The 17,198-nt window shown below is 38.4% G+C and overlaps 1 protein-coding gene across 4 annotated transcripts in view; it reads right to left on the bottom strand.

The window, feature by feature from the left end:
* Positions 1 to 17,198, bottom strand: part of LOC129240593 (cell adhesion molecule Dscam2) — a 172,515-nt gene that overhangs the window by 95,908 nt on the left and 59,409 nt on the right. For all 4 annotated transcript variants that reach the window (XM_054876497.1, XM_054876498.1, XM_054876496.1 and 1 more), the window contains exons 3-6: positions 15,347 to 15,483; positions 14,987 to 15,108; positions 10,955 to 11,013; positions 8,511 to 8,587 (exon numbers count right to left, since the gene is read on the bottom strand). In XM_054876497.1, coding sequence (XP_054732472.1) covers positions 8,511 to 8,587; positions 10,955 to 11,013; positions 14,987 to 15,108; positions 15,347 to 15,483 — 395 coding nt within the window. The remainder of the gene's footprint in view (positions 1 to 8,510; positions 8,588 to 10,954; positions 11,014 to 14,986; positions 15,109 to 15,346; positions 15,484 to 17,198) is intronic.

Consider the following 17,198-nt stretch of genomic DNA (forward strand, 5'->3'; position numbering starts at 1 on the left):
GTATGTCTTTTCGGCCGCTGAGTGTGCCAAGAAATATAGAGAAAGAAAGTAAGCAATTAATAACAATTAATAACGACCAAAATTATCAAATGCCGAGAAATGTATCGTCAACCTGTAGAAAAGAATATAAAGATTTGTTGCCATTGAAAAATTATGAGTGCATTTATTTTTCAGTCGCACATTTTATACATACTAAGGACGCAATGGCTAAAAGAGACATCAGAGATAATTTTGAAAAAACCGTCGGTGGTTCTTCGGTAAGTGAAGATGGGGAACCCAGTGAAGTTAATAACAATAGCAAATACTTAAAAAAACTTTGCCGCAAGAACAATTATGCATAATATTAACTCTTTAGAGGGCAAGCATCGGATCTCTATTTTGTTATCAACTGCTAATTATATATTTTGCACGCGGAAAGTGCTGAGTTGTTTAAAGCAATATTCGAAATATTCGAAGGCTTTATTGATGACTTGCGTAAATTGTCTACAAAATTCAGTGAATTCAAGAATAACCTGGCATCGCAAAATATTTCAATACACATCACAGGCTCGAGTAGTTATACAAGGTGAAGTCCAAAATAAACAAGACTGAGCTAAAATAGGGGCGTTTTCCTGTAAGAACAAGACGGCGAACTGGTGACTGACATCCAGAGCAATCTTAAATTATGGAGGGAAGACTTCTCGAACCTGCTAAACAGTGATAGCTGCGCATGTCACAGAGAATGTGAAGATCCCGATATCCCAATCGTTGACGACGGAATTGTCGTTCCGCTACCCGACGAAGATAAGGTGAAAATAGCGATAATGCGGCTAAAGATCAACAAAGCCGCGGGCGCCGACGGACTGACGGCTGCGCTTCAAACATGGCGCCGAGGAGCTGGTAAGGTGCATGCATCAGCTTCTATGCAAAATATGGTCGGAAGAACGCATACCTGCCGATTGGAATTTAAATGTGTTCTACCCAATCCATAGCAAGCCCGATTCTGCAATCTGTGCCAATTACCGCGGGATTAGTTTTCTAAATATCGCCTATAAGGTTCTAGCGAGCGTATTGTGTAAAAGGCTGAAGCCCACCGTCAACCAACTGATTGGACCTTATCGACCAAATATTTACAATACGCCAAATCTTGGAAAATGGCCATGAAAGGAGAATCGACACACACTATCTTTTCGTCGATTTCAAAGCTGCATTCGACAGTACGAAAAGGAGTTACTTGTATGCCGCGATGTCTGAATTTGGTATCCCCTCAAAACTAATACGGCTTTGCAAGATGACGTTGCTCAACACCAGCAGCGCCATCAGAATTGGGAAGGACCTCTCCGAGCCGTTTAATACCAAACGAGGTTTCACACAGAGTGACTCGCTGTCGTGTGACTTCTTAAACCTGTTGTTGCAGAGGATCGTACGAGCCGCAAAACTTAATCGCTCAGGCACAATATTTTATAAGAGCGTACAATTGTTGGCATATGCCGATGATATTGATATCATCGGCCTTAACAACCCAGCTATTACTTCTGCCTTCTCCAAACTGGATAAAGAGGCAAAGCGAATGGGCCTGGTGGTGAATGAGAACAAAACGAAGTACCTCCTGTCTTCAAACAAACAGTCGGCGCACTCGCGTATCGGCACCCACGTCACTGTTGACAGTTCTAATTTCGAGGTTAAAAGACTTCGTTTATTTAGGAACCAGCATTAACATATTAATGTCAGCCTTGAAATCCAACGTAGAATCTCTCTTGCCAACAAGTGCTACTTTGGACTAAGTAAGCAACTGACCAGTAAAGTCCTCTCTCGACGAACAAAACTAACACTCTACAAGGCTCTCATCATGCCCGTCCGATGACAACATCCGAAAGGTTCTGCGTAAGATTTTTGGACCTTTGCACGTTGGCAACGGTGAATATCGCAGGCGATGGAACGATGAGTTGTATGAGCTTTACGACGCCAAAGACATAACACAGCAAATAAAGATCCAGCGGCTACGTTGGCTGGGTCATGTCGTCCGAATGGATACAAACGCTCCTGCTCTGAAAGTATTCGATGCGGTACCAGCTGGTGGTAGTAGAGGCAGAGGAAGGCCTCCTCTGCGCTGGAAAAATTAGGTGGAGAAGGACTTGGCTTCACTTGGTGTGTCCAATTGGCGCCGGTTAGCACGAGAAAGAAACGACTGGCGCGCTTTGTTAAACTCGGCCAAAATCGCGTAAGCAGTTCTCGCGCCAATTAAGAAGAAAAGAAGAGATAAAATAGAAACGACAGGAACTTTGTTCTGATAACTTCGAGTGTATTTATTCAAAATAGTCCCCTCTCACCTCGATACACTGTTTTGCGCGATATAAAAGCTTTTCGAAAGAGGCTTTCAGGTCATTGATCGGAATGTCCTTCAGGATGTCAGTACAAGCCTTTTGTATGACCTTTACGGGCGCAAAATTTTTTCCTTTCATGGCCAAATGCATTTTTCTAAATATGTAGAAGTACAAGGAATCAGGCGAATGCGGTAAGTGACTGATGGTTAAAATGCGATTTCTAGTCAATAAGCACCAGCTTCCTCCTTCGCGGTATTCAGGGCGAATTCGACAAATGCGATGCAACAAACGCTTTAAAACACCAATATAGATAATTGCATTGCCAGTTTGGCCCGTTGACTCGAACCCCTTGTGGACAATTCCCTTGGAATCGTAAAAGTAAATGAGCCTCGACTTGGTTTTTGACTTCTCCAAACGCGATTTTTTGGGTGGTGGCTCGTCTGGGGCCTTCCATTCGGAACTTTGACGCTTAGTTTCAGGTTCATGTTGGAAACACAACGATTCACCACCAGTTACAATGTTGTAAAGAAAGTTGTCATCTTTTCTCGCCTCTTTAATGAGGTCTTTCGAATGTTGAATTCTAAGCAATTTTTGTTCCTCAGTCCTCAACTTGAAACGTGCACAGAACTTTCGTAAGCCATGAATTTCAACGATGATTTCGGTTCCTTTGTGATAAATTTGCGAACAATTTCGAAGGAGTTTTCGGTGATGACTGATTTTGGACTTCACCTTGTATGAGCCATACAAAACCTAATGTTTTCGGTATAAAAATTTTCACCACTCAAGTCCAACCGGAAATTATGTTATGGAATACAAGCAAAAAAATTGGTTGACAGTAAATGGAAAAAACTTACACAACCATTTTACGTTCACGCGTTGACTGTTATAAAGTTTACTGGCTTCAAAACAAACGAAAATGGCATTGACATTGAAAAACCTAAATCTGCATACACATCTAACATCAGAGTATGTTCAACCATTCAAAAAAATTAAAACTTCTAATGACGATGGAAGTGATGAAAAAAATACCGAATACCAATTTTAAAATATTCAAAAATATTCTAACGCGTTAAAAATTAAAAACAAAAATTTAATTAATCAAGTTAAATTTATTTAGCCTTTTACATTTTATGGACTGATAGCACGCAGAATCATTTTCTATGATAACGTCGTTTGCGTGTTCGCAAAGACAGTAGATTTTTTCAGTTTCGCAGCATACATATGACTACTTCGACTGCAGCATTAAAAGCCTAACGAGTCAGAACAATATTGAACCACACCAAAATGGCTCACTTTCTCGTAGTAAAAATACACCATACCGCTTGTCGCCAGGTAACCAAGGATGGTAGGTTTGCGAGGTTTGCTCTTTTACAAGGATAATAGATTCAGTGCGCAGTTGCCCAGTAGACTTATATCAGCCGTATATAATAAAAATAAGCACAATCAGTATAAAATACATAAATAAGAAAAAATTCAAAAGTTTATATTTAAATTAAATTTTTCAAAATTGAAATACAAAAATGTTCAGTACACCAAAAACATAAGTATAAATAAATACATAAGAGATTTAAATTTTTTCAATATAACATAAAAAATGTAAACAAAAAACAAAAATTGTGAAACAATGAACAGAATAAGTTAAAACCAGTAACCTTTACTTTTTATAACTTAAAAATAGTTAAAAACAGTATGTTTGTAAAATATTTCAAACAAAAATTCAATTTCATTAACTTAGCTTTTCAATCATAACCAAGTCAATAAAAACCCCAGTTTCCAATGAAATTACAGGTATATAAAAAGTATTAGGCGAAAAGGAGGCTTTGGAGAACTCTTAAAACTCACTTTAATCTAAATTATTACGTTTCAAACCAATTTATTTATTTAAAAATAAATGCATACATATGTAGTTATAAATATTAACATCGCGAAATTTTTTCATTAACGCAAAAACGAGCTGTTTTCGCCAGTTATTTTTGGTTCCTCACTTCTGGCAGCCCTCCATTTCGACTGTCAGCTGTATTGAAGAGAGTTCCTGGGCGCGCTCCCACACAAAATGAAAGAGTTTCGCATGTTATTATCTATCTATCAGATAGCAACAAAGCAACATAAGCGAAGGCTATGTTGATTTATTTTTTTTCGTTGTATATCAATCTTATCGCCAGCCGAAATCTACACAATAATTTCAAAAAAATATTTACACACCCGTCCAATCAGTCATTGTTCAGTTAGCAACGAAGTGACATTGTGTTAAAATTTTTCGTATATTACTAACACATTCTTGGTTTTTTCGTAAACAAGCCGACTCTAAACCCCTGCTAGGTCAGCTCATCAGCTGATTCTGTCAAATTCGCTGAGAGACGGCTAACGCTCTGATATTGGCCACACCATTAAAAATCTTTTCACCATGGTTTTTGTGCTGTTGAGCACTACTTCTCTTCGGGAGGAGAGCTCTCCACAGGCTTTATACTATATGGAATTGAATAATGAAAATTTTGTGCAGTAAAATTTATCCCATATTAGTCAATAAAGCAAAATAGTAGTGCCGTGCTTAAGCTCCACACTGCATTGCAAAATCACATTTGGGCTAACATTTTTATGCGAGAGGATGGGATTTAAATAACCTATGTGGAATTTTATGACTATTGGCGAGAACATTGGATAGAGCTAAAACTTTTTTTTTAATTTTCAAAATAATGGCATAGGCCCGTTGAGACTCGCAAATGAAAAGTTCTATTAACAAAAGTGTTTATAATAACGAGAGAGAGAAGCGAGAATGGAACTGTAACCGGCATAATTCAAATTTAGAGTTCCGTTATAAGAAATTTAAATGCCGCGTATTCTTTTCGCAATATGCGTCGTACAATTTCTTACTTTTGTGAGAAAGAGCACGTTGACTTTACAAAATTAATTCTGCGTGTGAAAAACGATTTAAAGCAGTTCATGTTCATAGTCTAGCCATAAATTCTGACAAATTTATATTGACTCATAACTTATGGTCAGTTTCGTGCCAAATTTCGCTTCTTAACAATGAAGGGTGGAGCTAAACAAATCGCATTGCAGTAATTGCATTACACAAATTTGGTAAGTGCAAGTGGGACTTACGAATTGATGAAAAAACTTAATATTTCGAGAGTGTTCGCTCACCGCACGATCAATCGTTTTTCCCAAAGTCTAAAGTGACAGACATAAAAATAAGTGGTCGACCTTGCGTGGTTCGAACCAGTGCAGCCATAAAAGCCGTTCGAGAAAGAATTCACAGAAATCCTCTTAGAAAGCAGAAAATTATATCCAGGGAAATGAATGTATCGACCAGATCCATGTCAAGATTAGATAATCTTAGATTTTTGTGGCAGTCGGCTTAGAATAGCCAACTCACTTAGACCATGTAAGTCCGTTGAGGTACCATTTGTAACACGGGAACCTCACTCTTAATATTTCATAGAACCAGTTTCACTCTCTATGAAGCATAGGATAGGTTTTATCGCAACACCGTATAGCTCCGTGAGGGAATCAAAAGGGTATTTTCCTAACAACCTTGCTCTAATCCTAGCTAAGGCTGGACAATTGTGTTCTTCTGTTTCCAATTGATCAATAAATTACAAAATGTAATAGGGACTAAAATTATGATTCAACAAAAGGGATGATTGATTTTTAGAAAAGCAAAATCAAACGAAATGGAATTCAAGATTCTCATTAAATTCGCGAAAAGGCCGAGCTATTGGCATCTTTATAGCAATGCCTTTAAAGATCTTCATAAAGTTCTCGCCGGTTTAAAAAAGTAATTGCATTACAACAGAAACGCGCAAACAATTTCAACTTTTTATCATCATGCTTCTTATTATCATACTTCAGACACAAAAGATAGCGATAGATTATACCTTCTGCAATCAAGTGAATTTAAGTTGGTTAATGGGCAGAAAAATGTAAAGATCTTAGCGAGAATATAAGAAATATCTTTTGTACGCTTTAAATTCTTGTAACAGCAAATTGGTGATAAGGCCTCCAATGTTGGTTGGAGGAAATTAAACTTTTCGTAGCAAAGTATAATACTTTTCTAAATATAATAATAGATTCGAATAATTTGGAAATAGTCGTCAGCGTGGAAATTGGTCTATAGTTAGGCAGATAATGGAAAGAGGGGGTTGCCACGTCACAGCTTACGCAGATGACGTAGCAATCGCCGTTAAGGGCAAATATCCTAACACCCTTATGGATATTCTGCGCTCTAACATGGCCACGCTTAGAAGCTGGACTGATATAAACCCCTCAAAAACTCAAATAATTCTCTTTACAAAGAAACACAGGCTCCCTATAATCTCCCCGCTAACTTTTAAGGGTGTGGAGATTCCTCTGAAAGAGAACGTCAAGTACCTAGGACTCATATTAGACAGGAAACTCACGTGGAAATCTAATATTGAGGAAAGAGTAAAGAAGGCCAACGTTGCATTATACACTTGCAAAAAAGCGGTCGGTATCAAATGGGGACTTACACCCCGCATTACGCACTGACTCTATACTTCGGTAGTTAGGCCAATCTTAATGTACGGAATACTTGTATGGTGGCCATCTGCTCAAAAGGCGACTTACGCTAAAACCATGAGTAAGGTCCAAAGAACAGCTTTTTTGTGCATCTCTGGCGCCTTAAGGACTACTCCAAACAAAGCGCTGGAAGTGCTAATCAACTTACCTGCCCTGAATCTGGTAGGAAAACACGTGGCCGCCGCCTCGGCGCTCAGATTAAAAAGTATGGCGCTATGGAAAGACCGGTGCTTTGGCCACGCTTCCATTTTGCACTCTGTGAATAGTCATAAACAAGAAATAGACTACTCTATCCCTACACTCACCTTTGAAAGACTCTTCAAGACGAGTATACCGTCAAGAAGGGAGTGGCATACAAGAAGGCCATGGAGAAGGGGGGAATTAAACTTTTATACAGACGGCTCCAAGCTAGACGATAAGGTTGGCTACGGAGTTTTCTCGAAGGAATTAGGACTGGAACTATCCGTTCGACTACCAGACTACTGCAGCGTCTATCAGGCAGAGGTATTAGCTATAAAAGAAGTGGCTACATACCTAAATACGCACGCCCTAACCAAAACGACTATAAATATATTCTCGGATAGCCAGGCGGCCATCAAATCAATGAATGCGGCATTACTAAGATCGAAGGTTGCACAGGAATGCCGGGCAGCTCTAAATGATATTAGTGACGTATTCAAAGTCAGCCTTATTTGGGTTCCGGGACATAGAGATATTGAGGGAAACTGTAAAGCAGATGAGCTAGCCAGAAAGGGTACCGCTCTCCAACTGCTGAGTGATAAAAGTACCATTGGAATACCCATGGCCACGAGTAAACTAATAATAAAAAACCACTTTATCCAAGAGGCCAATAGGTCATGGAGAAATGAAGATACGTGTCTAACAGCTAGGCTACTATGGCCGCAAATAAACAAGAAAAGAACAAAGGAATTGCTTAGTCTCTCAAGAGACAATATCTCGAAGGTCGTGGCTTGCTTAACCGGTCACTGGCTATTTGGCAGGCATTCCTCGAGGCTAGGAGTCTTCTCCCATGAATATTGCAGAAGTTGCAGAGATGAGGAAGAGGAAGAAACAGTTGAGCACTTCCTCTGCAATTGTCCAGCCCTAGCTAAAATCAGAACAGGTTGTCTAGGTAAATACTTTTTTAATTCTCTTACAGAACTGTCTGGCGTGGGGTTGGCATCAATACTACGCTTCATAAGAGCCACGAAATGGTTCCACAAAGGAAGATAAACGAGGTTCCCGTGTAGCACAGTGGTATCACAACGGACCTGTAAGGTCTAAGTGAGTTGGTCGTGCAGACCGACTACCACCATAACCTAACCTAACCTAGGCAGATAATTTTTATTGCCGCTTTCAAATATTGCCTTGACTGTTGACACTATTCAAAGTTCAAATATTTCTAAAAGTCGTATTAACGGCTCTAGTTGGCTCATGTTCAGAATAGAAATTAGTTACATGAAGAAAGCATTAATTTTCTTCACAAAACCTTTAACTACTTAAAATTAAAACGTTTACTATCGTAAAAGTTAAAGTTAAAGTTAAAAGTGTTCAGAATTATTTTTCAATATAAATATGAGTTTTTGGGAATAAACCTGTACTATTCAGGTGAGACCCGTTTTCTATCCATACATTTATATATTACTTGCTTTATGAGAATACACTCACCTGACATTTCAATACTGCTGTGTTGCCACTCATCACGTATTCATCGTGAACTTGTACTGTGTATTTTTGGTTGACCACTATAAGAAATAGAAATAAATTAGATAATAATAAGTAATTCGGTGATGTTCGTTTTAAATTAAAATTTTAAAATGTTGCATGCAGTCTGAAATATTGTGCTGAATGCGGCTCATAAGCACACAGTATTTCAAAACTTCGGACTTTATTTTTGAGAGTGAAATTCGCTAATAAAAGTTCATCCGTTTCTATGTGATCAAAGGAAAGGGGTCGAAACTTAGGGAATTCTGCTTCATGAATACAACGTTAAAATCAAGCTTAATTTCCCTACTCCTTTTCCTTTGCTTTAATTACAAATTTCAACAGGCTGCACGAACTATAAAGGTCAAGTTGATAATAAACCAGTTCACGCAAATTAATTAATCATATTGCTCTCCTCCTATCCTTCGTACGCCTCTCTCCCTAAGCTAATCAATATTCTTACCAAATGCTCAATGGGATTACGTGGAAGTTGCGCACGTCAACTATATATTGGACCCACCAACGGTTTGCAAGTTGTACATAAATTCGTCAGAAAATAACAAAACCTCCATTTTTGAGCTCTCCAATCGATATGGATGATTAATACATGTTACAGCCAAAGCTTCAACCCAGTGAATATTATCACCTTGTATGTTTCCGTTCAATGACCCCATGCATTCCCATGGCAGACGGTTATACGTTACCGGAATGGCTCGGCTTTTTCCCGACCAAGTACTACCGCCCCAATAAACTGTCCCTGTGCATCGTACCTTACCCCTCATCTATCGTCCCAGGAGCAATTCTATACAGCAAGTTTGTTCTGGCTGGTATCGAATCCAACCCTGGTCGAGAAGTATTCTATTGCTGCGTTTGCCATAACGGGTTCCACCCGAACTCCACCTCGGTTATGTGCAACAAGCGCAACGGGTGGTGGCATCTTAAGACCTGCTCAGGCTTTAAGTCACATAGGGAGTGGTCCACACAGTATGCGGCCAACGACTACCACATCCTCCAATGTTCTGGCACTAAGAACCGTCGCCACAAATCAAACCTCAACGATTCGAAACTCATCAGTTGTGCAACACAACTCCCCAACGTGCACAGACCTGATCGCGAGTGAGACAGTGGTGGTGGCCTAACGTTCATAATCCACCACACATTGCAGTATCGTCTGATCGATGAAAGCATCGGCCGTAAGGACAGCACCTGAGAATGTCAAGGTATAGCTTTTTAATATATATATACAACCCCTCTTACCTGCTTCCCGACGATATATCCCACTGAAATTGGTGTGCTCATCAGAGGTGGGAACCGATCGTTTGTAGGTGACTTTAATGCGCATAACGCATTCAAGCTTACCAAACGATAGTAGGGGGCACCACATTCACAGTGAACGAGGACACCTCCACCAGAGTAGTGAGCAATTGCAGTAGTAGATAATGGCGTGGGGCAATCACATTGATGGCCTACGCGCCAAAGTAAACGATTACCTCACCAATCTTGCTCCTTTTTCATTGCGAGGAATCTAAAACTTTTCTCCACTAAGTTCACAGCGACCCTCTTCACCATCTAGGCAAAAGAGGTCAAACAGGCCGGAAACCCAAAACTTTGGGAGTAACATTTGACTGTTTGCTGTCCTTCTCTGCACACACAACCCCAATTGCTACTAAAGTCCAAGGTCCCACGCATGTCAGGAGGCACCTCTTCAACTACTCCGGCGAGATCCAGGACAAAGCAAAACGACAACGACTGGACCGGACAGTGTTTAAACAGACAATAAACGACATTCATCAGGAAACGTTTACTGTCTTCTTAAGCTCATAGCCCCCGAATACTGCAATCGAAGTCCAACCACCACCTACAGCAGGTGAAGAGCTCCAGCTACCCCGAGAGACACGCGTTTCGCACAATTACGATCTGGATATTGTAGCAGGCCCCTACCTATCCAGAATAGGCCCGTACATATCAAACATATGTCCTGAATGTGAAGGCACCTCGCACGACACTAATCACATGCCCCATCAAACCCACTCATCTAACACCCCTCTCCTTCTGGACCCAACCTGCCGAAACAGCAAGTTTCTTGGGACTACCTTAGATGAGCTAGATAAGCTAGACGAAGACGAGCAGTAATTTACATTGCACTGACAGGGTTTAGTATGCTGCTACAAATACAAATTCATGTTCTCAGAATAAAAAGTAGCCTATAACCTCTTCAGAAAACTTTTTTTCACTTTTCAGTGAATGTTTGGTCGAATTCGAAAATAAAAACAAGGAGTCTTAATTTATTCTGTTACACTATCCCCATTATTGGTTTGATACATTTTCAATAAATAACCACGACCGTCCTATAATTCTATTGTACTGCAGCAATTCATTAAAATTTTATTTAAAACTTTGAAAATTACCTCCTCGTACGTGCACCTCCCTGCTAAGTATTGTGCCGACCAGATTGCGTAATTTGCATCTGAAATGAAGGAAATACGCTCTTAGATACTAATTGTGTTATTAAATCAAGTAGCAAAAATTTTCAAAATAAATTAGGAACAAGTAAGAAAATCCAAATTCGGTCGGGGCCGATTTTTATATACCCGTAAACAATATAGTAAAATTTAATTTGATTTGAATCAAACAAAACATAAGACGGGCGATGGAATTTTAGTCTAACTATATAAAAAGAGGGGGAGGTTTTTATCCAATCTCCATCAATTTATGTCGAATAAGTGAGGATTGGCCGCCGTAGCCGAATGGGTTGGTGCGTGACTACCATTCGGAATTCACAGAGAGAACGTCGGTTCGAATCTCGGTGAAACACCAAACAAACAAATTAAGAAAACGATTTTTCTAATAGCGGTCCGCCCCTCGGCAGGCAATGGCAAACCTCCGAGTGTATTTCTGCAATGAAAAAGCTCCTCATAAAAATATCTGCCGTTCGGAGTCGGCTTGAAACTGTAGGTCCCTCCATTTATCCATTTGTGGAACAACATCAAGACGCACACCACAAATAGGAGGAGGAGCTCGGCCAAACACCCAAAAAGGGTGTACGCGCCAATTATATATATATATAAGTGAGGATACGTGTGAGAGAGTTTTGTTACGGTATGGCGAGCGTTCCCGTGACATGCTCAACGAGTTGTCGCCAAAAATTGAAGAGGATGACATGGACAACATTTGGTTTCAACAGAACGGTGCAACTTGTCACACTGCCAAAGTTACACTCGAACTTTTGGCTACCGTTTTTGAAAACCGAATAATCAGCCGAAATTCCGATATCAATTGGCCACCTCGGAGCTGTGATTTAAGCCCGTTGGACTATTTTTTGTGGGGAGCCGTTAAGGACAAATGCTATGCAAACCATCCAGAGACGATTGATGCTTTAAAACACGAAATCGAAGTTGCCATTCATGAAATTGGAGCCCAAACAATCGAAAATGTGCTTAAAAATTGGGTTGATCGAATGGCCTACTGTAAAGCCAGTCGTGGCAGTTATTTGAACGATATTATTTTTCATTCATAAATGACAATATTCAATTTTTAAAATAAAAACAAAAGTTTGAAAAAATATTGATTAGTTTTTTTTTATAGCCGATTCAAAAAGCAAATTTTACATGGCCCACCCTGTAGTATACCATCGTCATAAGCGTGGAAATGATAGCAATTTTTTTTTGGAAGATCTAGGCAGACGAGACAATTTGTTGTGTTCAAATTCAGCCGTATATTACGCGTTCCTGTGACTATTGGATGGTTTGCAGTCAATGACGTCTGAAATATCCCGGATGTCGATCCCCCTCCAAACACCATAGTCGGCTGTTCCCCTTCTCCTTATAATTACTTCTGACCAACTTTATGTAAGTAAGATGAATTGGACCTTAGCACCGCTCTCACAGATATTTAAACCAAGCCTCTTGAGATAATTCCGCTACCTGATGGAACCAGGCAGTCACTGAAGTTCTGGCTCTGCGGAGTTTCAGGGTGTTCAAACAAGTTCTCGCTGTGCAAAGCAGAAAAAAGCGACGGAGAACACAATTCTCATCCACTATGTTCATCGGCCCCGGAGTGATATTCCTGCTAACGGCAAAAGACGCAGAATTGATTAAAAAGCCTTCGCTGTCCCAACCCTGCCAGTCTCAGTCTCAGACCTCCAAAATCTTTATTGGGTTGGCGAAAGAGCACCTCACACTGACAGTCGTCGATAAACACGATCTCTATGTGAATTCCGAATGGTAATCACGCACCAACCCATTCGGCTACGGCGGCCGCCAACGGAGGATTATCCACCGATAATTGGAGGGTAGTCAGAGTTGGCGAGATCAAGGAGAGGCTGTATCATCAATAAATCAAATTATGGTAAAGTAATCAATTACGGATTCTATTCTATCCTGTTACGTGGTGGTAATCTAACGGATACATAAATACTATATATTGTTATATTTTATTTACAAATGAAAATCTGAATTGAATTGATCACCTTGAATAAGCAATCAGCGGAATACGTCCACTAATATCCCAACTAATAGAGAGGAAGTCCTGAATACCACGCTGGTATCGAGAAAGCTCATTATGGTATCCCCGATGGAGAGAGTCCTCCCTTTTGGGTCATCTCAAACTACAAAGCATAACTGGCGGCCACAATGTCGCAAAGTGAAAGGGTGGTACCGAAAAACCATGTGTTGATGATGATGTGTATTATTTTTCATCACAAACAAATACAGAGGGTAAAGTATTAAGTTTACCTTTGACAGATTTCTGCAAGAAGTGATCTGTTTCAGTAATCTATCAGCAAAAACGTCTTAAAAACGAGTTAAGCAACGATATATAATAATAGACTAGACCTACGGAAAAAGAGAGGTGTAACGAACTTTTACGTAATAAATAAATATGAGTTTTAATTAATGTGTTTTGTTTCAGAACCTCAGTAATTTCATTTATGTTCCCAAAATGAACACCTTAAGTTTTATTTCTCTATTAGTTTTCTTTTTTTTTGTAAAAATTTGTTTTGATTTATTTCAGATCTACTTATAGTCCAAGTTTAAACAAATTTTTGAGTTTTTAACCAATTGACCACTTTCTGTGCGTCTTCCCAGCCTTCGCTCGAACCAGGCTTGATGTCTTAGGCACAGATGTGTTCAGAAGTGACCACCTTGGCTCCTTTCCACTCAGATTTCTTCGGAAGTCGGGTAGATATAAAGAAAATTAAAAAGGGAACCCGAGTGCAGTACGATGGACTTAATGTTGTTTGAGTGCCTTACTTGCTAGTTGCTCCGACAAAAAAAAAACAAATTTTCCTTTAAAAAATTACACCTTCCTTTGATTCAACTTCCTATAAAAATTACAATCTACCCCTTACTTCTACAACTTCAACTCCACTTCAAAACAGGGTTCGGCGATATTAATCAACAAACACATTTCTTATTCACTAATTCACTTAAGTTCGCCAATTTTTGCAACAGCCATAGACGTAGGCTACCCGCTCACTTTACAAATAAAATAAATCTTGGCCAATCAAATAAATTCATATACGCGGAAAATTTCCCATCACTTTGTTATTTTAGTTATAGTTATTAATTCGTTAAAATTCAATTTTAACTTGTATATATTTTTTAGCAATTTAACGGTTTCTTGTGTTGACAATTTAATCTTTTTTCTTTTTTTAATCTTAAACATTCTAAAATACTTGTATTGTATTTTTGAATTAATCTCTAAAATGTCTGTTCTGAATTTTGTTACTGAATTTATAAATAACCTATAAAGAATAACCTGTCGACTCCGAACGGCAAATAGTTTATTTATGAGGAGCTTTTTCATGGCAGAAATATACTCGAAGGTTTGCCATTGCCTGCCGAGGGGCGACCGCTATTAGAAAAAACTGTTTCTATTATTTGATGTTCATGAACGAAGACTCAAACTCACGCACTCTCGACCGATAATCACGCACATATATACATATAAGTAAATCCTTAAACTTTTTCTGAGAAAAATTTGCAACAGCATAAATTTGCAGCATCCCCCCTCAAAAAGAAATGTCATTTTACCTTCTCTATTTCGACTTCCTGGCAAGTTTTTGAGCACTGCGGTAAAATTTGTGATAATTCGAAACAATTATTTGCAGAAGCGCACAAAAGACCAGATTCCACAAAAAATAAATTTGGGTTTACAAAAACTTCAATCATATATTGTACTTTCAGGTCATATATTCCATAATGGATAATTTTTGCTGCCTTAAATTTCTCCAGCACAAAATTACCAGCCCTCTGTAACTTTGTATAATTGTTTGACTTTATCCTTTTTACAAAAATTAGAAATAACTATTACAAATCTTTGTGTCATCGAACGCAATAATGCTATTCTACAATAATACTATAAAAATCAAATTGAGGAACAAAAGTAGCCAAAATATTTTTGGAGACTACCTCTACATAATATCTGTTATGTGTACGCACCTGTAGACTGTGGCATGCACTTCATGTCTGTACTTCTCCGCCGAGAAGGGATAAAACATAAGGCTCCCATTCGAGAGTGTAAACACCATGTCTTGCTGTGGAGGTATTGGAGTCCATTCCACCTGTGGAAAAATGAGATCGTTAGTCGGACTCGAAATATATTAGAACAAATTGACAGTTTTATTTTGATTTTAGAACTATTTATAATTTTAATCTCATCTTTATTTTTTATCTTTAACTCATTTATGTATGTATATACGTTATTTCCTCCTACAAGAAATCATGATTCCGATAATGGTAAAAACAGCTATCAATTCTGAAGTAATTCGAAAAAGTAAACATTTCAAAATATTTATTCACCTCTGGCGGTGGACTGCCATGACCAGAACACTCTATTAAGCCGCCAGTATTGTTTGAGAATTCGATGCGATGTTGTGGCTCGTGAAGAAATATCGGTCCTTGAAGGTCCAGCGCATTTGCAATTGTACCAAGATCAGCTATGGTTAAAAAATACATATAAATTTAAAAGTTATGGTAGCTTATTTTATTCAAATGTTGACTTATTATGATACTTATTATCAATTAGGCATTATGCACATACATATGTATGTTTATTATTAAAAGAATGAGGGAACTATTTTGTATTAATTTTACCGTTTTAATGCATCAAATAAGTTCACAATGAATAATAAAAAAACCACTTCAAATTTTAAATTGACCCAATATTACATCCATTTAAATATTACCCAGCCATACAATTTTTAAGTATACTCATATATTCATATATGTATGTACGTATGTATACGCGTACATACATAATTATTGCCATTTCCTTTTCCTCGGTATTTGAATAAGCGTATCCTCCACTTTATGGAGAAGGGCCTTAAGGCTGTTTGATAATTATAGAAAGTTTTAGGCCGCCTCCGAGCGGTTTTTATTAGAAGCTTTTTCATTGCAGAAAAGCAGGTTTGTTCTTGAATGACAAGAAAGGTCGCTATTAAAAAAAACTGTATGTCTTACGATGAATCATTTTGAATTCGAACCCGAGATCAATTGAATGTGAGTTGCATATCCATTTTTAATACTCAATGTTATCATACAATGTTATCGTATAAATCTTTCACCTGTCAAATTCATTTTAATTTAGACTACGACATCTTTATATCATATAAATATTTAAAAAACAAAACCGTACAAATCAATCTTCCGATTTTAGCACATAATTAATACCAAATCTACTTGGAAACTTGTGTAACTACAATTTCTCTTATAAATCCAAATGTTCCAAATGGATTTCGAAAGTAATGCACGGCATATTCTTGTGAAATCTTTTATCATTCCTCTTTGATGCACCGATTCAAGTACAGCCTAACTTTCTTTTTTAAATGAGACCATAAATTTTCAATTGAGACTTTGGACAAGATTATTTAGATGTATTCTATTTAATCAAGTTGTATTTTAGTTTACGCTTGTTTTATTTGTTATTCTATTATTATATTAGCGATAAGTCAATAGGCCGCAGTAGCTGAATGGCTTGTGTGTATAAGGTCGAATCTCCGTGTATGAAACACCAAAATGATAGAAACGTTTTTTCTAATAGCGATCGCCCCTCGACAGGAAAGCCCCCGAGTATATTTCTGCCATGAAAAAGCTCTTCATAAAAACCATTTGCCGTTCGAAGTCGACTTAAAACTGTAGGTCACGAAAAAAAATGCTAAATCATGTCACGAAACTGGTAATCAGGTCACTCTGATCACCCATTGCTTTAGTGTGACGTCACAAAATCCAGCTGGTACTGTCAAATTCGCTGAGAGCAAATAAACGGTAGGATCCATATCATTATTTCCATCGTTAGAATATCACTATCTAATGTTTCCCCCTGGAATAACTTCGGACCTAATGACTTTTATATATTCCAAGATTCTGACAGCACCTCCAGGTGGAATTTTATATTTATTGATGGATCTAAGACCTCAGACGGCACCTCTTTGGCATTAGTTAAAAAGAACGGGAAGTGATATGCCAATGGCTTCTCTCCCCTATGTGTAGTATTTTCTGCTTTGAAGTCCCTGCTATAGAACATGTAATTGGCTATGCGAACAAAAACAAAGGAAAGTACATCATTTATTCTGATATCAAAGCATGCATCGCATCCATCAAATCGCCTTCCAAAATCAACTTAATGTGGTTTCTCTGTCAAGCGAGAATATTA

This window comes from Anastrepha obliqua, chromosome 3, assembly GCF_027943255.1.
Source record: "Anastrepha obliqua isolate idAnaObli1 chromosome 3, idAnaObli1_1.0, whole genome shotgun sequence".
Lineage (NCBI taxonomy): Eukaryota > Metazoa > Arthropoda > Insecta > Diptera > Tephritidae > Anastrepha > Anastrepha obliqua.